We start from the raw sequence: 21,711 nt of genomic DNA on the forward strand, positions 1-21,711 counted from the left end.
ATGGCTCACTGTCACTACTACAAATTCCATCAAGGCTGCCCGCCTATGGCTTCATTTGCTATAATCAGAGATTGCGCTGTATAAACTGTCAGACAAGAGGTAATCTTCCTGGCAACTATAAATTGCTGTTATTATTAAAATATTTTTATTAATGACAAAATTAATCATTTTTAAAACAATATTTTGCCTTGACAAATTGTCTCCACATGTTTGCTCCCGCCAAGCCAAATTATCTCAGAATAACCACTTGTCACCTACTATTATTTTGACTTACAAGGACAAACAAGAGCATGCTCTTTATTTCAAAAAAGCACGCTGTCCCTCCTCTCTCATTTGGAAAGAAAAATGAAGACGTAGATTTTTCTGCGATATCCTTGTCCAAATTTCCTTTTATTGTCCTGAAATACTAACTCTTATATGTTTAAATTTCCCTCCTTGAGAAAAAAAAAAAAGAGGTGGAACTAATATGACTGTAATTTATTGTTTTCACATACGTCTGACATGACCACCTTTTTCAGAGTTCCTATAAGAAATCTTTGCCCAAAATTTGTACAAGCTTGCTATTTTTGTTCAAACAAACAAAATCAGGAAACTGTTCCTTATTGAACTCTTCCCAAATGATATCAAATAATTATGGCTAAATGTCATAGCTGTAAATCATTTCTCTCCTAGAGAGGTTAGAAAGGGCTTCTAATGTTTCTCCTTTTTTTCCAACAGAACGTGAGTCTGGTTGAAACCTTCTGTGTCCTACCAACCTCAAAATGTGTTGGGGATGGAAGTCCAAATTCTCTCTAACATGCCTAAAAGGAATCTCTTCATCAGAACGCTAAAACTAACTTTGTACATGTGAATTATGTCCAATGCTATTCTAAGTATAAAAGATAAATATATGACATTTTAACATGTACATATATGTTTTTTACTGGTCGGTAGGATTCTTGGTTCTGAGACTTCTGCATGTCATATTCCTAAAATGCAACATCAGCTCCGTGAGAGAGAAAACACTTCAATGATGTAAGCCAAAGAAACAAGATTCAAACTAGGTAAAGCCACGTGTTTGGCCAGGATTTTCAAACTCTTCCTCGTCATGCTGAAGCTTCCACCTCCTAAGCAATAATACATGTTTCCCTTGCCAGAGGCCCAAGAGTATGTGTCCTCTCTTGGGCATAAGAATTTCTCAAATTGCATGTGGGTGCCAACAATGTGGGGTGAAGGGAGAACCTGCTGGCCTACTCATGACGGATAAGGATCTTACTTTAATCCATTCATTACATTGCTCCACTATTAACTTACAATAAATGATGTATTTGCTCTCTAGACATGAATGAGATGCCTTACTAGACATAGTCCTAGAGGCCAGAGAAACCGGCTTCTAATCCATATGCAATAATCCACTGGTGTATCCCTTTCAGTTAGATTACAATTTATCTACAATATAATCTTTATAGATTTACATGAAATTTTTACATAGAATCTTACACATTTGGATCCTGCAAGGGAGACCAAAGACCAAATCGGAGCTGCAAGGCTGAATTACAAATATGGGATGATGCTATGCTGACGACTGCTGGTCTATGACCTCTGTCCTCTAAGACCAGAGCTCACTGTGGTCTCTGATCCATTTATCAATTGAACAAAAGAAGACCTAATATTGGGCAGTGCTTGAGCTCGTATTAAGTATAGCTCCGTGCTAATTACCCTAAGAACTATGAAAAATAAAAATTAATTTTAAGAAAATGGTAACACACACTCCTGAGGAAAAGCTCTGGGAGAGTCAGGCTGGGTTCGAATCCTGCCTATGCCACTACCGTCTCTATGACCCAACGAGCGTTGTCCATTCGAGGTGTTCTTTTGGCAAATTCCCATAAAGAAAAGAACTTACCTGCCAGCGAAAGGGGGCCAGAGGAGGCAGCATCCAGTAAGGTCGGGGTCCAGTGTCTGCTCAGAAACCTTAAAGGCCAGGTGGGTGACACTGGTGGCCGGGCTGCAGGCTTCACAGTGTGGCAGGGCTGCAGCCTTGCAGGGCAGCAGGGCAGCAGAGTGCAGGGCAGTAGGGCAGCAGGGCTGCAGGCCTCCGAGTTCAACGAGGCTGCAGGCCTCGCAGGGTGGCAGTGCTGCAGATATGGCAAGGCGGCAGGGCTGCAGGCCTCCCTGGGCGACAAAGGTGCAGGTCAGCAGGGAGGCAGGCCTGACAGGGCAGCAGGGCTGCAGGGCAGTAGGCCTTCCATGGCGGCAGGGCAGCAGGGCAGCAGATCTGACAGGGCGGCAGGGCTGAATGCCTCGCCTGGCAGCAGGGTAGCAGGGCGGCAGGCCCCCAGGGCCGCAGGGCTGTGGCCTCCCAGGGTGACAGGGCTGCAGGGGATCAGGGCAGCAGTGTAGCAGGGCAGCCGGTCAGCAAGGCTGTTGGCCTCCCACGGCGGATGGGCGGCAGGGCTGTAGGGCAGCAGGGTGGCAGGTCACAGGCCTTTCAGGGCTGCAGTGCTGCAGGCCTCACAGGGTGGCATGGCTGCAGGGAAGCATTGCAGCAGGGCTGCATGCTCCCAGGATGGCAGGGCTCCAGTCGTTGCAGGGCGACAGTGCTGCAGGGCAGCAGGGAGGTAGGGCTGCAGGCCTCCCAGGGTGGCAATACTGCAGCCTCGCAGGATGGCAGGGCTGCAGGGCTGCAGGGCAGGAGGGTGGCCGGGCTGCAGGCCTCCCAAGGTGGCAGGACTGCAGGGCAACTGGGTAGCAGGGCTGCAGGCTTCCCAGGGCGGCAGGGCTGCAGGGCAGCAGGGAGGCAGGGCTGCAGGGCAGAAGGGCAGCATGGCTGCAGGGCAGCAGGGCAGCAGGGATGCAGGGCGATAGGCCTCCCAGAATGGCAGGGCTGCATGCCTCGCAGGGCGACCCAGAGGCAGGGCAGCTGGGCTGCAAGGCAGCAGGGCAGGAGGGCTGCAGTCCTCCCAGGGTGGTAGGGCAGGTCTCCCAGGATGGCAGGGCTACAGGTATATCAGGGCTGCAGGACTGAAGGACAACAGGGCGACAGGGCTGCAGGGCTGCAGGTCAGCAGGGCTGCAGGGCTGGAGGGCAGAGGGCTGCAGGGCAGGAGGGTGGCAGGGCTGCAGGGCAGCAGGGCGGCAGGGCTGCAGCCTTCCAGGGCAGCAGTACTGCAGGTATGGTATTGCAGCAGGGCGGCAGGGCAGCACGGCTGCAGGCCTCACAGGACCACCGGGGTTCAGGGCAACAGGGTGGCAATGCTGCAAGCCTCCCAAGTCGGCAGGGCAGCAGGGTGGCAGGGCAGCAGGGCTGCAGTCCTCACAGGGCATCAGGGCTGCAGGGCAGGACGGCAGCAGGGCTACAGGCCTCCCAGGGTGGCCGGGCTGCAGGCCTCGTAGGGGGGCGGGATGGCAGGGCAACAGGGCAGCAGGGCTGCATGCCTCCCAGGGCAGCAGGGCTACAGGCCTGGCAGGGGGGCAGGGCTTCAGGGCAGCAAGGAGGAAGGGCTGCAGGACTCCCAGGGCTGCAGGCCTCACAGGGGGTTAGGGTTGCAGGGCAGCAGCGTTGAAGGGCTGCAGGCTTTCCAGGGTGGTAGAGCTAGTCCTCAAAGGGCGGCAAGTCAGCAGGGTGGCACGGTTACAAGACAGCAAGGTGGCAGGGCTGCCGGCCTCACATGGCAGCTGGGGTGCAGGGCAGCAGGGCAGCAGGGATGCAGGCCTCCCAAGGTGGCAGGACTGCAGGGCGACTGGACAGCAAGGCTGCAAGCCTCACAGGGCATCAGGACTGCAGGGCAGCAGGTCGACAGGGCTGCAGGGCAGCAGGGCATCAGGGTGAAATGGAGGCCGGGCAGGGCTTCAAACCTCCCAGGGAGGATGGCAGGGCTTCAAACCTCCCAGGGCATCACGACGGCGGGGCAGCAGGTCGGCAGGGATGCAGGGCAGCAGTGCTCCAGGCCTCGCAGGGCTGCGGGGCTCAGGGTGCAGGGCGGCAGAGCTGCAGGCCTCACAGGGCCGCCTGGATTCAGGGCAAAGAGCCGCAAAGCTGCAAGCGTCCCAGAGCCGCAGGGAAGCAGGCCTCTCAGGGCATCAGGGCTGCAGATATGGCAAGGCGGCAGGGCTGCAGGCCTCCCAGAGTGGCAGGGCTGTAGGACAGCAGGGCGGCAGGGCTGTGGGCCCCCAGAAGGGCGGGGTTCAGGCCTCACAGGACAGCAAGGCTGCAGGAAAGCAGGGCAGTAGGTCTGCAGGGCAGCAGAGGGCAGGGCTGCATGCCTCCCAGTGTGGCACGGATGCAGAGTTTTAGGCTTCCAAGGGTAGCAGAGCGGCAGGGAAGCAGGGAGGCAGGGCTGCAGTCTTTGAAGGGCAACAGGGCTGTAGGGCAACAGGGTGGCAGGACTACAGGCCTCCCAGGGCAACAGGGCTGCAGGGAAGCAGGGTGGGAGGGCTGCAGGCCTCCCAGGGTGACGGGGCTGCAGGCCTCCCAGGGCAACAGGTCTGTCGGCCTCACAGGGCAGCCGGGGTGCAGGGCCGCAGGTCGGGAGGGCTGCAGGGCAACAGGAACTCAAGGCAGCAGGTCAGCAGAGCTGCAGGGCAGTAGGGCGGCAGGCATGCAGGCCTCCCAGGGCTGCAGGTGTCAGGGTGCAGGGCGCCAGGGAGGCAGGACTGCAGGCCTCACAGGGCAGCAGGTTGGCATGTCTGCCGGGCAGCAGTGCAGCAGGGCTCCAGGGGACAGATTGGAAAGGCTGCAGGGCAGCAGGGTGGCAAGTCTGCAGGCCTCTCAGGGCAGCCGGGGTGCAGGGAAGCAGGGTGGCAGGGATGAGGCCTCCCAAGGTGGCAGGACGGCAGGGCAACTGGGCAGCAGGGCTGCAAGCCTCACAGGGCATCAGGACTGCAGGGCAGCAGGTTGGGAGGGCTGCAGGGCAGCAGGACAGCAAGGCAGCAGGTCGGCAGAGCTGCAGGGCACCAGGGCATCAGGGCAGCACGGAGGCCGGGCGAAAGGGTGGCAGGGCTTCAAGCCTCCCAGGGCATCACGACTGCAGGGCAGCAGGTCGGCAGGGATGCAGGGCAGCAGGGCAGCAGTGCCTCAGGCCATCCAGGGCTACACGTCAGCAGTGCTCCAGACCTCGCAGGGCTGCAGGTCTCAGGGTGCAGGACAGCAGACCTGCAGGCCTCTCAGGGCATCAGTGCTACAGGGAAGCAGGGAGCCAGGGTTGCAGGGCAGCAGAGCAGAGCAGCAGGGTTACAGGGCAGCAGGGAGGCAGGGCTGCAGGCCTCCCAGGGCAACAAGGCTACAAGCTTCGCAGGGCGGCAGTGCTTCAGGGCAGCAGGGCAGGAGGACACCAGGGCTCCCAGGGCAGCAGGGATGCAGGCCTCACAGGGCGGGCGGAGTACAGGACAAGAGGGAGGCAGGGCTGCAGCTCTCTCAGGGTGTCAGGGCTGCAGGACACCAGGGCATCAGGGCAGCACGGAGGCTGGGCCAAAGGGTGGCAGGGCTTCAAGCCTCCCAGGGCATCACGACTGCGGGGAACAGAAAAGGATGGTCGGAAAAGGATGCAGGGCAGCAGGGCGGCAGTGCTTCAGGCCTCCCAGGGTTCCAGGGCTTCAGGGCAGCAGGGCAACAGGGCAGGAGGGCTCCAGGGCTCCCAGGGCGGCAGGGCTGCAGGCCTCACAGAGTGGCAGGGCTGCATGGCACCAGGCAGGGTACCAGGGCAGCAGGGTGGCAGAGCTGCATGCCTCCCGGGATGAAGGGAAGCAGGCATCGAAGGACGGCAGGGCAGCAGGGTGGCAGGGCTACAAGACTCGAAGGGCAGCAGTGCTGTAGGGGAACAGGGCGGCTGTGATACAGGCCTCCCAGTGTGGCAGAGCTACAGGACTTTAGCCTCCAAGGGTGGCAGAGCGGCAGGGCAGCAGGGCGGCGGGGCTGCAGTCCTCGTTGGGCAGCAGGGCTACAGGAATGGAAGAGCGGCAGGGCAGCAGGGGAGCAGGGCTGCGGGCCTCAGAAGGCGGCCAGGCTTCAGGGCAACAGGGCGGCAATGCTGCAAGCCTCCCAGGGCGACAGGGCTTCAGGCCTCCCTGGGCAGCAGGGCTGCAGGTATGGCACAGCGGCAGGGCTGCAGGGCACCAGGGCAGCACGGATACAGGGCAGCAGGCCAGCAGGGCTACAGGCTCCCAGGGTGGCGGGGTACAGGCCTCACAGGACGGCAAAAATGCAGGGAAGCAGGGCGACAGGTCTGCAGGGCAACAGACGGCAGGGCTGCATGCCTCCCAGTGTGGCGGGGCTGCAGGGCTTTAGTCCTCCAAGGGTAGCCGGGTGGCAGGGCAACAGAGTGGCAGGGCTGCAGTCCTCGTAGGGCAGCAGGGCTGTAGAGCAACAGGCGTCAGAACTGCAGGCCTCCCAGGTGACAGGGCTGCAGGGCACCAGGGCGGGAGGACTGTAGACCTCCGAGAGCCACGGGGCTGCAAGCCTCCCAGGGAGGCAGGGCTGCAGGCCTCGCAGGGCAGCTGGTTGGCATGGCTGTCGGGCAGCAGGGCAGCAGGGCTCCAGGGGAGCAGGTTGGCTTGGCTGCGGGGCAGCAGGTTGGCAGGGATGCAGGGCAGCAGGGCGGCAGTGCTTCAGGCCTCCCAGGGTTCCAGGGCTTCAGGGCAGCGGTGCTCCAGGCCTCGCAGGCCTGCAGGCCTCTCACGGTGTCAGGGCTGCAGGGAAGCAGGGAGCCAGGGCTGCAGGCCTCCCAGGGCAACAAGGCTCCAGGATTCGCAGGGCGGCAGGGCTTCAGGGCAGCAGGGCAGCAGGGCAGGAGGGCTCCAGGGCTCCCAGGGCGGCAGGGCTGCAGGCCTCACAGAGTGGCAGGGCTGCATGGCACCAGGCAGGGTACCAGGGCAGCAGGGTGGCAGAGCTGCATGCCTCCCAGGGCTGCAGGGCAGCAGGGAGGCAGGTCTGCCGGCCTCGCAGGGCGGCCGGGGTGCAGGGCAGCAGGGAGGGAGGGCTGCAGGCCTCAGAGGGCGGCAGGGCTGCAGGACCCTCAGGGCGGCAGGACTGCAAGGCAGCACAATGCAGTCGGGGTTTGCGGGCTCTCCTGTTGGCACCACTGTCAACAAGCAGACGGCCTTCGGTAACCAGCCAGGTATTCTCCACACTCCTCATTTTACCACGACTGGCTTTGGAGGTCCCAGTGGGATCCCTAGCACTGGGAACACTAGCCCACAAGTTACAGGTACCACTACAGGCCCACAGACCTGGTGGGGCCTGCCGACCTCAATGGCTCACCATTTACAGCTACTCCTACAGGCCCACAGACCTTGGTGGGGCCTGCCGTCCTCAATGGCCCACCACTGATGGCTACTACGACAAGCTCACAGACGTTTGTGGGACCTGCAATCCCCATGGATGGGCTTAATGTGCCCATGCCAGGTTCCATTCGCTCACAGGCCTCTGGAGCTTTCAACGTTGGAGCTGGACTGAAGGGGACATCCAGCACCCCTTCCGCTCGTCCTCTTGGTCAGATAGCCTCCAGTCCATCGCATGGAAGTCCAGCTGCTGCTACAGGAAGGGCAAGTACTGTCCCAGTATTGGGACATGCTTCTAGTGCCACTTTCCATCCAGACACCTGGGGCCCACTTGCCCAAATCACAGGTGGTACTGTGATGGGAAACAGCACCATTCCCCCTGTTGGAGGCGCTAGTGCGCCCACTGCCAATACGTGTCCCCAAGGGTCACTGGGACGAACAAAATCCGGGGAAGGAACCCCCCCAAGCCACAGCACTTCTCCGGGTGGAAACGCCACCACCACAAAGGTCTGTGTGTCAAAGGTCGTGCGTGTTTCCCTCTTACAGAGCACCAGGGCCTTGCCTGGCCACAGGACCTCACTTTTAGTTGCAAGAAGCAGCACCGAGATCTCGGTGTTGCGATGCACTTCTAGTTCTTCCTTGCCACCGGACACCCGGGGCCTTCAGGCCTCTCAGAGCGTCAGGGAAGCAGGGCAGCAGGGAGCCAGGGTAGCAGGGCAGCAGAGAAGGGCAGCAGGGCTACAGGCAGCAGGGAGGCAGGGCTGCAGGAATGGCATGGCCGCAGGGTTGCAGGCTTCCCAGGGCAACAAGGCTGCAGGCTTCGCAGGGCGGCAGGGCTACAGGGCAGCAGGGCAGCAGGACAGCAGGGCAGCAGTGATGCAGGCCTCTCAGGGCAGCAGGACTGCAGGGCAGCCGGGCAGTAGGGCTGCAGGTCTCCGCGTGCGGCAGGGCTGTAGGGCTGCAGGGCGCCACGGCTGTAGGCCTCGCAGGGCCACCGGGCTTCAGGGCAAAGGGCGGCAAAGCTTCAAGCCTCCCAGGGCGTCAGGGCTGCAGGCCTCTCCGGGCGTCAGGGCTGCAGGGCAGCAGGGCAGGAGGGCTCCAGGCCTCCCAGGGAGGCAGGGCTGCAGGCCTCGCAGGGCAGCTGGTTGGCATGGCTGCCGGGCAGCAGGGCAGCAGGGCTGCAGGGGAGCAGGGTGGCTTGGCTGCAGGGCAGCAGGGCTGCAGGGCAGGCCCTCGGGGAAGCAGGCCCCTCACCGCCTCTGGGCCTTGGGGGGCTCCTGAGCTCGCCTTCCTCGGCTTCCCCAGGGAAGGGGGGCCACGCACAGCCTCGGGGCTGAGTGCTCCGGGCCTGGCCGCTGCAGGCCCAGGCCGCGCCCCTCCCCCACGCTGGCGGTTGCCAGGCTGGTGCTCAACCGCCTCCGCCCCTACCCGCCCCGCCCCGCCCCGCCCCGGTGGCCCCGCCCACCTGGGCTGCTGCTGGGGGCGCGGCCCCAGGCCCCGCCCACTGCCTGCCCGCGGAGGGGCCCCCCGGAGTGGCGGGCTCCCGGAGGTGTTCCAGGGACACCTCACAATGGCTGGGCGCAGCGCTCAGCGGCTCAGCTGTGCTGCCCCTGGAGAGGAGCCAGGCGCCTCGGAGACCCTCCCCCAGGCCCGGCGCTCCGACCTCGCGACTCTCGCGCACAGTAGCCCTAAATGGGCAGCCTGCTTTGTAGGTTTCTTCGCCCTCCCCGCCGCCGGCCCCTGCCCGGCCGCGGTCGCCCGCTGCTCACCCCTGCCTGGGACACCGCCCATCCTGGCCGCGACCACCCCGCCGTTCCTGCACCTGCCCCCTGCTCTGGGCGCAGGCCATTCCTCCGGGATCGCAGGCCCCCACCAGCTCGCTGCCACGTGGAGCCCAGGAGGCGGTACCCGCTCCCCCAGGCCGCGTGCCCCCCTCTGGGCCTCCTCCCCGTGGTGAACTGGAGGAACCCTCCGGGTCAACCTGTGCTGGCTGCGCGCAGTTCCCTGGGGTGCGGGCCCTCGAGGACTGTGAGGATCCCTGCTCTGGGGCGCAGGTTCCGGCTCCTGCATTCCCTACCTGCACAGGAAGCCAAGGCTGCGAGTCAGGTACCATCCCCTCCCCTCCCCCTTTGCAGCCCACAGGGGGTGGAGGAGAAGGTCCCAGAGCACCCCGGAGAACAGACCGAGGCTCTTGGTGGGAGTGGCCGCCCCCAGAGCAGTGGGGGGACACCCCTGACATCTGAGCCCCCGGACACCAGTGGCGTTCTCCGCCTCCACCAAGCCAGCCCTGCAACTCTGGACCGCCGTCTCGTGCCCTCCGGAGGGAGCTCGTGGGACAGCACCCAGATGGCTCCCGTGTCCTCCTCTGAAGGCCGCGTTGCCACCTCTTCATGTGGCCCCGTGGGAGATGCCCTCGCGAAGGCCGACAGGGATGCGGCAGTGCTCTGGGGCCCAACCGCATGCCGCCCCTTGCCGCAGGAGACGTGCACACAGGCGGCGGTGGCTGAAGACCATCAGCCTGGGCAGAGCACGCGGGCCGGAGCGAGGAAGGACACGCAGGCTGAGAAGCCCTCGGGCGTGTCGCCACGGAGCCCTCTCCCACCAGCACCTGCCAGCAGGAGGCAGAACAAGAGGAAAATGGCCATGCCCCTCTGTCTGCCATTGCCGCCACCACTACCGCTGCTGTGGGATCGAGGGGACTTGCCCGCACCCCCGAAGCTTCCTTGCGTGGCTCTTGACAAGGACCCAGGCACCTTGCCGAACACCGAGTGTCCCAGGAACACGACCTTGAAGGACAGAACAAAGACCTTGGCAGACTGCAGGGCCGCTCAGCCTGCCCCCTCCTCCCCCCCACTGGCCTCGGAGACTGCAGGCTCCCCGCCCCTGGCCGCTCACGCTGCCCACGGCCCTGTTCCTCCCACCGACTTGGCTGGCCCTTCTGCCAGGCCCCCGATCCTCTCTGTCCCGCCGTCGTCCCCAACACGACATGCTGGTCGGGAAACAGGACATGGAGTTCCTGAATCTCCTCCCCTGGCTGTTCCCGCCGATTCTCTTCCTCCCCTTCCTTCCAGTCCCATTAGGGAAACTCCACTTGGCGGAGGTCCTCCTCCCCCAGGCAGGGCTACGACACCCACCTCTGACCGCCCCACACCTTCCAACACCTCAACCTCCTTACACCCACCCTCCTGCACAAAAGAATCCCCAACCCCCATGTGTGTAGACTCTCCCCCTCTCTTCCTGACAGCCCCTCTCCCAGGCCACTCCACACATAGCTCTGTCGTTGCAGTCCAGCCCGGCACCTCTAAACCGACTTCTTCTCCCACCGCAGCAAAGTCATCTGCTTTGACCTCCAAGCCTATTTCCAATCCTGGTGTCGTGGACATGGACACTACGTCCCCTTCCCGGGCTGTCATCTTCAGCTCGCCCCCACACTCCGGGATGAGCTGTCCTCCGTTTTCCCGGGGCCATTGCAGTATGAAGCAGAGATGCCCTGCGAAAGTTGCAGCATCCACCAGTCTACCTACGTCGATGGCCCCCGGCCCCACCCCACTTGCTGATCAACTCTTCAGCCTCCACATCACCCCTCAGCCCACACATGGGACTCTTGCTGGGAGACATCAAACAGCTGTTCTTCCCAGTGCTCCTATCGCCACTGGCTTGCCCAACCTGAGTTCTGGGGCCACCACCACTCCAGTAGGCAGCACCTCTGCAAACCCCAAACCTCACTCTGACGCCGAGGCCATGGATACCACATCTCCCTCCCGGGCTGTCATCTTCCAGACCCCCCCTGGGTCCCAGAAGAACCGCTTGCCACTGTGCAGGGCGCTTCCTGGTTCTGGCAACACACCACCCGGTAGCAGTACTGCCTTGGCCCATGGCTCTACCACTTTACCTCAAAAGTCAGCCATCATACAGGCCTCCGTTTGGATGCATCCTAACCCAGGAATCGCCCCTCACTCTGACGCCGAGGCCATGGATACCACATCTCCCTCCCGGGCTGTCATCTTCCAGACCCCCCCTGGGTCCCAGAAGAACCGCTTGCCACTGTACAGGGCGCTTCCTGGTTCTGGCAACACACCACCCGGTAGCAGTACTGCCTTGGCCCATGGCTCTACCATTTTCCCTCAAAAGTCAGCCATCATACAGGCCTCGGTTTCGATGCATCCTAACCCAGGAATCGCCCCTCACTCTGACCCCGATGCCATGGATACCACATCTCCCTCCCGGGCTGTCATCTTCCAGACCCCCCCTGGGTCCCAGAAGAACCGCTTGCCACTGTACAGGGCGCTTCCTGGTTCTGGCAACACACCACCCGGTAGCAGTACTGCCTTGGCCCATGGCTCTACCATTTTCCCTCAAAAGTCAGCCATCATACAGGCCTCCGTTTGGATGCATCCTAACCCAGGAATCGCCCCTCAATCTGACCCCGATGCCATGGATACCACATCACCCTCCCGGGCTGTCATCTTCCAGACCCCCCCTGGGTCCCAGAAGAACCACTTGCCCCTTTACAGGGCGCTTCCTGGTTCTGGCAACACACCACCCGTAGCAGCACTGCCTTGGCCCATGGCTCTACCATTTTCCCTCAAAAGTCAGCCATCATACAGGCCTCCGTTTCGATGCATCCTAACCCAGGAATCGCCCCTCACTCTGACCCCGACGCCATGGATACCACATCTCCCTCCCGGGCTGTCATCTTCCAGACCCCCCCTGGGTCCCAGAAGAACCGCTTGCCACTGTACAGGGCACTCCCTGGTTCTGGCAACACACCACCTGGTAGCAGCACTGCCTTGGCCCATGGCTCTACCAGTTTCCCTCAAAAGTCAGCCATCAAACACCCCCGTTTCGCTGCATCCTAACCCAGGAATCACCTCTCAGCCCACAATTGGAGGTCACAATGGGCAACAGCCTAACAATTGCTACCTGATAGGAAAAACAGTTGCCCCAACACAGGCTATCGGCCTGGCCACTCCTATAACTCAGCCACCCGGAGGGACCACAATGCAATCGGGGTTTGCGGGCCTCCTTTTGGCACCACTGTCAACAAGCAGACGGCCCTTGGTAACCAGCCAGGTGTTCTCCACACTCCTCATTCTACCACGACTGGCTTTCAGGTACCACTGGGATCCCTAGCACTGGGAACAGTAGCTCACCAGTTACAGGTACCACTACAGGCCCACAGACTGTCGTGGGGCCTGCAGTCCCCAGTGGCTTACCAGTCACGGCTACCACTACAGGCCCACAGACGTTTGTGGGGCTTACAGTCCTCAGTGGCTCACCACTCAGGGATACCACTGCAGCCCCTCAGACCTTTGTGGGGCCTGCACTCCCCAGGGCATCACTACTCCTGACTACCAGCACAGGCCCACAGATGATTGTGGGGCCTATAGTCCTTAGTGGCTCACCACTCACGGCTACCACCACAGGCCCTCAGACCTTCGTGGGGCTAGCAGTCCCAGTGGCTTATCAGTCACGGCCACCACTACAGGCCCACAGACCTTTGTGGGACCTGCAATCCCCATGGATGGGCTTAATGTGCCCATGCCAGATTCCATTCGCTCACAGGCGTCAGGAGCATTCTACGTTGGAGCTGGACTGAAGGGGACATCCAGCACCCCTCCGCTCGTCCTCTTGGTCAGATAGCCTCCAGTCCATCGCATGGATTCCAGCTGCTGCTACAGGAAGGGCAAGTACTGTCCCAGTAATGGGACATGCTTCTAGTGCCACATTAAGTCCAGGCACCAGGGGCCCACCTGCCCAAATCACAGGCAGCACTGTGATGGGAAACAGCACCATTCCCCCTGTTGGAGGCGCTAGTGTGCCCATTGCCCAGACATGTCCCAAAGGGTCACTAGGACGAACAAAATCCGGGGAAGGAACCCCCCCAAGCCACAGCACTTCTCCGTGTGGAAACGCCACCACCACAAAGGTCTGTGTGTCAAAGGTCGTGCGTGTTTCCCTCTTACAGAGCACCAGGGCCTTGCCTGGCCACACGACCTCACTTTTAGTTGCAAGAAGCAGCACCGAGATCTCAGTGCTTCGATGCACTTCTAGTTCTACCTTCCCGCCAGGCACCCGGGGCCCACCTGCCCAGCATGGAAGTGGTGTGAAGGCGGGGAACAACATCACTCCCAAGACTGGAAGACCTGGAATTCCTGCTTTATGTCAGCATCATGGGGGCCCACCTGATGCAAACACAGATGAAAACACCATCGTGTCTATGATGGCAGCCCTCTGTATCAGCAACCGCCCTCAGAACCCTGGGGGCCTACCTGTGTCTAAGGCACCTGGTGCTACCGGGAACAGCACCGTACCTACTGCGACTGGACATCATAATGGTCCCCCATTCCTACAGAGCACACAGAACCCCTGCAAACCACAGCACTGATGGTGCAATGGCGGATACCGCCATGCCTTTTAGGGAGAAATCTCCACTCTTGGAACACGTGGACCTGCCCCTGGTCAGGGCACCCCTCTGACTTTGGTGAGCCAGCACTGTGGGTGCAAGTTCTTGGTCCACTGTTCTGTGCTCTGCGCATGGCTAGGGTACCTTCATAACCTGCCTAGGAGCCGCCACCAACTGGTTCCTTTCTTTTGTCATGAATCTCAACCTCTACGGAACAGATATTCCCCCACATATTCTGTGTCATAGTAAATGGATTTTGCTGTATCGGAGCCTCAATGGGCTCTTATCGCTCCCAGATTAGGTAGATATACTTCTACCTCTATAAAACTTTGTTCTTACTAATCTGCCTTTGCTCGTGTGTCTTTTTGTCTCAGCAGTAGAGAAAGAATTAACCTATGTGGGTGTGGTGGGTTGAACCAGAGTTTGTGCCAAATTTTCTGTGTCTCAGTGACTGGAATGTGGAAGTAGCCACAGGTTCTGGCTGCACGCACAGACCCCTGAAATCTGCATTTTGAGTGTAAGGGATGGGAATCCAGGAGGAAGGAAGGTCCAAAGGAGGGAGAGATGAGGTGACTCGTCCTTGCCTCCACCCTCTGTGCTTCGCTCTCCTCTCCCCGACTCTGACCTCAATAGAGGTTGAATAACCCTTGATGAGTGAAAGGAAACCACCCTATGATTTTAGTTTTCTAAAACTAAGTGTTTTCTTGGGTGCCTTCTTAGTTTAGACTTAGGCCAGTCTTTCTTACGTGTTCCCACTTCACCCAGAGAAGACAGATTTGAGCCCGGAGAAACAAATGGAAAGAGAGCACATACACGCCTGCTCTGTCTGTGTGTGTTAGAAATTTCGGTTGACTTAGAATTTATTGTGCTGCTTAAGCGCACTAGAACAGGTCCTTTTCAATAATCAGCCCAGCGCTGATCTAAATCACTAAAATATCAAATCACCTGTGTGGGCAGCAGGGAGCCAGGGTTGCAGGGCAGGAGAGCAGCAGGTCAGCAGGGCAGCAGGTCAGCAGGGCAGCAGGGCTACAGGGCAGCAGGGAGGCAGGGCTGCAAGCCTCCGAAGGTGGCAGGACTGCAGGGCAACTGGGCGGCAGGGCTGCAAGCCTTACAGGGCAGCGGGACTGCAAGGCAGCAGGTCGGCAGGCCTGCAGGGCGGCAGAGGAGCAGGGCGGCATGGAGGCCGGGTGGCAGGGTGGCAGGGCTTCAAGCCTCCCAGGGCATCACGACTGCAGGGCAGCAGGTCAGCAGGGCTACAGGGCAGCAGGGCATGAGGGCTCCAAGCCTCCTAGTGCAGCAGGGCTGCCGGCCTCCAAGGGCGGCAGGGCTACAGGACTCCCAGGGTGGCAGTGCTGCAGGCCCCCCAGGTCGGTAGGCCTGCAGGCCTCACAGGGCGGCAGAGCTGCATGGCACCAGGCAGGGTAGCAGGGCAGCAGGGAGGCAGAGCTGCATACCTCCCAGGGCAGCAGGGCTTCAGACATCGAAGGGCGGCCGGGCAGCAGGGCGGTAGGTCTGCCGGCCTCACAGGGCGGCCGGGGTGCAGGGCAGCAGGGAGGCAGGGCTGCAGACCTCGCAGGGGGTAGGCCAGCAGGGTTGCAGGGCTACAAGCCTCGAAGGGCAGGAGGGCTGTAGGGGAACAGGGCGGCAGTAATGAAGGCCTCCCAGGGTGGCAGGGCTGAGTCTCACAGGGCGGCCGGGGAGCAGGGCAACAGAGTGGCAGGGCTGCAGTCCTCGTAGGGAAGCAGGGCTGTAGGGCAACAGGGTGGCAGGACTGCAAGCCTCCCAGTGTGGCAGGGGTGCGGGCCTCCCAGGACGTTGGGGTGCAGGCCTAACAGGATGGCAAGGCTGCAGGGCTCCCAGGGTCAAGGCCTGCAGGCCTCACAGGGCGGCAGGGCTGCCTGGCATCAGGCAGGGTAGCAGGGCAGCAGGGTGGCAGAGCTGCAGGCCTCCCAGAGTAGCAGGGCTGCAGGCATGGAAGGACGGCAGGGCAGCAGGGTGGCAGGGCTGCAGGCCTCGCATGGCGGCCGGGTGGCAAGGCAACAGAGTGGCAGGGCTGCAATCGTCGTCGGGCAGCAGGGCTGCAGGCCTCGAAGAGCTGCAGGGCAGCAGGGTAGCAGGGCTGCGGGCCTCACAAGGCTGCCAGGCTTCAGGGCAACAGGGCGGCAATGCTGCAAGCCTTCCACGGTGGCAGGGCTCAAGGCCTCCGTGGGCAGCAGGGCTACAAGTGTGGTACCGCGGCAGGGCTGCAGGGCAGCAGGGCTACAGGCCCTCAGGGCGGCAGGGCTGCAGGTCAGCAGGGCGGCAGGGCTCCATGCCTCCATGTTTGGCGGGGCTACAGGATTTTAGGCCTCCAAGGGGGGCAGAGCAATAGGGCAACAGAGTGGCAGGGCTGCAGTCCTCGTAGGGCAGCAGGGCTTTAGAGCAACAGGGCGTCGGGACTGCAGGCCTCCCAGGATGACAGGGCTGCAGGGCACCAGGGCGGGAGGACTGCAGGCCTCCCAGGTTGGTAGGCCTGCAGGCCTCCCAGGGCAGCAGGGCTGCATGGCACCAGGCAGGGTAGCAGGGCAGCAGGGTCGCAGGGCTGCATGACTCTCAGGGTAGCAGGGCTGCAGGCATCGAAGGGTGGCAGGGCAGGAGGGCAGCAGGTGCTGGCCTCACAGGGCAACCGGGGTGCAGGGCAGCAGCCTGGCAGGGCTGCATGCCTCCGAGGGCGGCACGGCTGCACCTCTCTCAGGGGGGCAGGGTAGCAGTGTGGCAGGTCTGCCAGCCTCACAGGTCGGCCGGGGTGCAGGGCAGCAGGGCGCCAGGGCTGTAGGCCTCCCATGGACGCCAGGCGTCAGGGCAACAGGGCGGCAATGCTGCAAGCCTCCCAAGGTGGCAGGTCTGCAGGGCAACTGGGCAGCAGGGATGCAAGCCTCGCAGGGCATTAGGACTGCAGGGTAGCAGGTCGGGAGGGCTGCAGGGCGGCAGGACCGCAAGGGAGCAGGTCGGCAGGGCTGCAGAGCAGCAGGGCATCAGGCCGGCACGGAGGCCGTGCAGCAGGGTGGCAGGGCTTCAAGCCTCCCAGGGCATCACGACTGCGGGGCAGCAGGTCAGCAGGGATGCAGGGCAGCAGTGGGGCAGTCCTTCAGGCCTCCCAGGGCTCCAGGGCTTCAGAGCAGCAGTGCTACAGGCCTCCCAGGGCTTCAGGGCTCAGGGTGCAGGGCGGCAGGGATGCGGACCTCACAGGGCCGCCTGGCTTCAGGGCAAAGGGCGGCAAAACTGCAAGCCTCCCAGGGCGGCAGGGCTGCAGGCCTCTCAGGGCAACAAGGCTCCAGGCTTCGCAGGGCGGCAGGGCTTCAGGGCAGCAGGGCAGGAGGGCTCCAGGCCTCCTAGTGTGGCAGGGCTGCGCACCTTCCTGGGAGCGGCAGGGCTGCAGGACTCCCAGGGCAGCAGGGCTGCAGGTATCGAAGGACGGCAGGACAGCAGGGCGGCAGGTCTGCCAGCCTCACAGGGCATCCGGGGTTCAGGGCAGCAGGGCGCCAGGGCTGTAGGCCTCGCAGGGACGCCAGGCTTCAGGGCAACAGGGCGGCAATGCTGCAAGCCTCCCAGGGTGGCAGGGCTGCAGGCCTCTCAGGGAAGCCGGGGTGCAGGGCAGCAGGGCGGCAGGGATGCAGGCCTCCTAAGGCGGCAGGACTGTAGGGCAACTGGGCAGTAGGGCTGCAAGCCTCACAGGGTTTCAGGACTGCAGGGCAGCAGGTCAGGAGGGCTGCAGGGCAGCAGGACTGCAGGGCAGCAGGTCAGCAGAGCTGCAGGGCGGCACGGGGTCAGGGCGGCACGGAGGCCGGGCGAAAGGGTGGCAGGGCTTCGAGCCCCCCAGGGCACCACGACTGCGGGGCAGCAGGGCGGCAGGGATGCAGGGCAGCTGATCAGCAGTGCTACAGGCCTGGCAGGGCTGCAGGGCTCAGGGTGCAGGGCGGCAGAGCTGCAAGCCTCCCAGTGTGGCAGGGCTGCAGGCCGTTAGTCCTCCAAGTGTGGCAGAGTGGCAGGGCAGCAGGGCGGCAGGGCTGCAGGCCTCCCAGGGTAGCCGGGTGGCAGCACAATAGAGTGGCAGGGATGCAGTCCTCGTAGGGCAGCAGGGCTGTAGAGCAACAGGGCGTCGGGGTGGCACAGACGCCGGGCAGTAGGACTCCAGGCCTCCTAGTGTGGCAGGGCTGCGCGCCTCCCTGGGGGCGGCAGGGCTACAGGACTCCCAGGGCGGCAGTGCGGCAGGGCTAGGGCAGGGCTTCAGGCCTCCCAGGGCATCACGACTGCGGGGCAGCAGGTCAGCAGTGATGAAGCGCAGCAGGGTGGCAGGGCTGCAGGCCTCTCAGGGCGTCAGGGCTGCAGGGCAGCAGGGAGCCAGGGTTGCAGGGCAGCAGAGCAGGGCAGCAGGACTACAGGGCAGCAGGGCGGCAGGGCGGCAGGGCTGCAGGCCTCGCCAGGAGTCAGGGCTTCAGGAAAGGCAAGGCGGCTGGGCTGCAAGCTTCCCAGGACAATAAGGCTGCAGGCTTCATAGGGCAGCAGGGCAGGAGGACTCCAGGCCTCCTAGTGTGGCAGGGCTGCGCGCCTCCCTGGGGGCGGCAGGGCTACAGGACTCCCAGGGCGGCAGTGCTGCAGGGCTCCCAGGGCACTAGGCCTGCAGGCCTCACAGGGTGGCAGGGCTGCCAGGCATCAGGCAGGTTAGCAGGGCAGCAGGGTGGTAGAGCTGCATTCCTCCCAGGGCTGCAGGACTGCAGGCATCGAAGGGCGGCAGGGCTACAGCCCTTCCAGGGCAGCAGGGCTACAGTGCAGCAGGTCAACAGGGCGGCAGGGCTGTTGGCCCCCACGGCGGCGGGGTGCAGGTCTCACGGGACGGCAAGGCTGCAGGGAAGCAGGGCGGTAGGTCTGCCGGGCAGCAGAGGGAAGGGCTCCATGCCTCCCAGATTGGCGGGGCTGTAGGATTTTAGGCCTCCAAGGGCAGCAGAGCAACAGGGCAGCAGGGTGGCAGGGCTGCAGGCCTCCCAGGGCAGCAGGGTCGCAGGGCAACAGAGTGGCAGGGCTGCAGTCCTCAAAGGGCAGCAGGGCTTTAGAGCAACAGGCTGTCAGGACTGCAGGCCTCCCAGAATGACAGGGCTGCAGGGCACCAGGGCAGGAGTATTGCAGGCCTCCCAGGTTGGTAGGCCTGCAGGCCTCACAGGGCGGCAGGGCTGCAGGCCTCACAGGGTGGCAGGGCTGCATGGCATTAGGCAGGGTAGCAGGGCAGCAGGGTGGCAGAGCTGCATGCCTCCCAGGGAAGCAGGGCTGCAGGCATCGAAGGGTGGCAGGGCAGCAGGGTGGCAGGGCTACAAGACTCGAAGGGCAGCAGTGCTGTAGGGGAACAGGGCGGCTGTGATACAGGCCTCCCAGTGTGGCAGAGCTACAGGACGTTAGGCCTCCAAGGGTGGCAGAGCGGCAGGGCAGCAGGGCGGCGGGGCTGCAGTCCTCGTTGGGCTGCAGGGCTACAGGAATGGAAGAGCGGCAGGGCAGCAGGGGAGCAGGGCTGCGGGCCTCAGAAGGCGGCCAGGCTTCAGGGCAACAGGGCGGCAATGCTGCAAGCCTCCCAGGGCGACAGGGCTTCAGGCCTCCCAGGGCAGCAGGGCTGCAGGTATGGCACAGCGGCAGGGCTGCAGGGCACCAGGGCAGCACGGATACAGGGCAGCAGGCCAGCAGGGCTACAGGCTCCCAGGGTGGCGGGGTACAGGCCTCACAGGACGGCAAAAATGCAGGGAAGCAGGGCGACAGGTCTGCAGGGCAACAGACGGCAGGGCTGCATGCCTCCCAGTGTGGCGGGGCTGCAGGGCTTTAGTCCTCCAAGGGTAGCCGGGTGGCAGGGCAACAGAGTGGCAGGGCTGCAGTCCTCGTAGGGCAGCAGGGCTGTAGAGCAACAGGCGTCAGAACTGCAGGCCTCCCAGGTGACAGGGCTGCAGGGCACCAGGGCGGGAGGACTATAGACCTCCGAGAGCCACGGGGCTGCAAGCCTCCCAGGGAGGCAGGGCTGCAGGCCTCGCAGGGCAGCTGGTTGGCATGGCTGTCGGGCAGCAGGGCAGCAGGGCTGCAGGGGAGCAGGTTGGCTTGGCTGCGGGGCAGCAGGTTGGCAGGGATGCAGGGCAGCAGGGCGGCAGTGCTTCAGGCCTCCCAGGGTTCCAGGGCTTCCTTCAGGGCAGCGGTGCTCCAGGCCTCGCAGGCCTGCAGGCCTCTCACGGTGTCAGGGCTGCAGGGAAGCAGGGAGCCAGGGCTGCAGGCCTCCCAGGGCAACAAGGCTCCAGGCTTCCCAGGGCGGCAGGGCGGCAGGGCTATAGGGCTCACAGGGTGGCAGGGCTGCATGGCACCAGGCAGGGTACCAGGGCAGCAGGGTGGCAGAGCTGCACGCCTCCCAATGCTGCAGGGCAGCAGGCATCGAAGGGTGGCAGGGCAGCAGGGACACAGGTCTGCCGGCCTCACAGGGCTGCCAGGGTGCAGGGCAGCAGGGAGGGAGGGCTGCAGGCCTCAGAGGGCGGCAGGGCTGCAGGACCCTCAGGGCGGCAGGACTGCAAGGCAGCACAATGCAGTCGGGGTTTGCGGGCTCTCCTGTTGGCACCACTGTCAACAAGCAGACGGCCTTCGGTAACCAGCCAGGTATTCTCCACACTCCTCATTTTACCACGACTGGCTTTGGAGGTCCCAGTGGGATCCCTAGCACTGGGAACACTAGCCCACAAGTTACAGGTACCACTACAGGCCCACAGACCTGGTGGGGCCTGCCGTCCTCAATGGCTCACCATTTACAGCTACTCCTACAGGCCCACAGACCTTGGTGGGGCCTGCCGTCCTCAATGGCCCACCACTGATGGCTACTACGACAAGCTCACAGACGTTTGTGGGACCTGCAATCCCCATGGATGGGCTTAATGTGCCCATGCCAGGTTCCATTCGCTCACAGGCCTCTGGAGCATTCAACGTTGGAGCTGGACTGAAGGGGACATCCAGCACCCCTTCCGCTCGTCCTCTTGGTCAGATAGCCTCCAGTCCATCGCATGGAAGTCCAGCTGCTGCTACAGGAAGGGCAAGTACTGTCCCAGTATTGGGACATGCTTCTAGTGCCACTTTCAATCCAGGCACCTGGGGCCCACCTGCCCAAATCACAGGCGGCACTGTGATGGGAAACAGCACCATTCCCCCTGTTGGAGGCGCTAGTGTGCCCACTGCCCAGACATGTCCCCAAGGGTCACTAGGACGAACAAAATCCGGGGAAGGAACCCCCCCAAGCCACAGCACTTCTCCGTGTGGAAACGCCACCACCACAAAGGTCTTGGTGTCAAAGGTCGTGCGTGTTTCCCTCTTACAGAGCACCAGGGCCTTGCCTGGCCACACGACCTCACTTTTAGTTGCAAGAAGCAGCACCGAGATCTCAGTGCTGCGATGCACTTCTAGTTCTACCTTGCCGCCAGGCACCGGGGCCTTCAGGCCTCTCAGAGCGTCAGGGAAGCAGGGCAGCAGGGAGCCAGGGTAGCAGGGCATCAGAGCAGGGCAGCAGGGCTACAGGCAGCAGGGAGGCAGGGCTGCAGGAATGGCATGGCCGCAGGGTTGCAGGCTTCCCAGGGCAAAGAGGCTGCAGGCTTCGCAGGGCGGCAGGGCTACAGGGCAGCAGGGCAGCAGGACAGCAGGGCAGCAGTGATGCAGGCCTCTCAGGGCAGCAGGACTGCAGGGCAGCCGGGCAGTAGGGCTGCAGGTCTCCGCGTGCGGCAGGGCTGTAGGGCTGCAGGGCGCCACGGCTGTAGGCCTCGCAGGGCCACCGGGCTTCAGGGCAAAGGGCGGCAAAGCTTCAAGCCTCCCAGGGCGTCAGGGCTGCAGGCCTCTCCGGGCGTCAGGGCTGCAGGGCAGCAGGGCAGGAGGGCTCCAGGCCTCCCAGGGAGGCAGGGCTGCAGGCCTCGCAGGGCAGCTGGTTGGCATGGCTGCCGGGCAGCAGGGCAGCAGGGCTGCAGGGGAGCAGGGTGGCTTGGCTGCAGGGCAGCAGGGCTGCAGGGCAGGCCCTCG

At 62.7% G+C, this 21,711-nt stretch overlaps 1 protein-coding gene across 1 annotated transcript; it reads left to right on the forward strand.

Moving 5' to 3' along the window:
* Positions 1 to 8,945: 8,945 nt before the first annotated feature.
* Positions 8,946 to 12,896, forward strand: LOC129500008 (nuclear pore-associated protein 1-like). Its single transcript, XM_055310161.1, has 2 exons — positions 8,946 to 12,367; positions 12,680 to 12,896. The coding sequence occupies exons 1-2, from the start codon at positions 8,946 to 8,948 to the stop codon at positions 12,894 to 12,896; spliced, it is 3,639 nt and encodes a 1,212-aa protein (XP_055166136.1).
* Positions 12,897 to 21,711: the final 8,815 nt, after the last annotated feature.

The sequence above is a fragment of the Nyctereutes procyonoides genome, unplaced genomic scaffold (genome assembly GCF_905146905.1).
Source record: "Nyctereutes procyonoides isolate TBG_1078 unplaced genomic scaffold, NYPRO_anot_genome, whole genome shotgun sequence".
Lineage (NCBI taxonomy): Eukaryota > Metazoa > Chordata > Mammalia > Carnivora > Canidae > Nyctereutes > Nyctereutes procyonoides.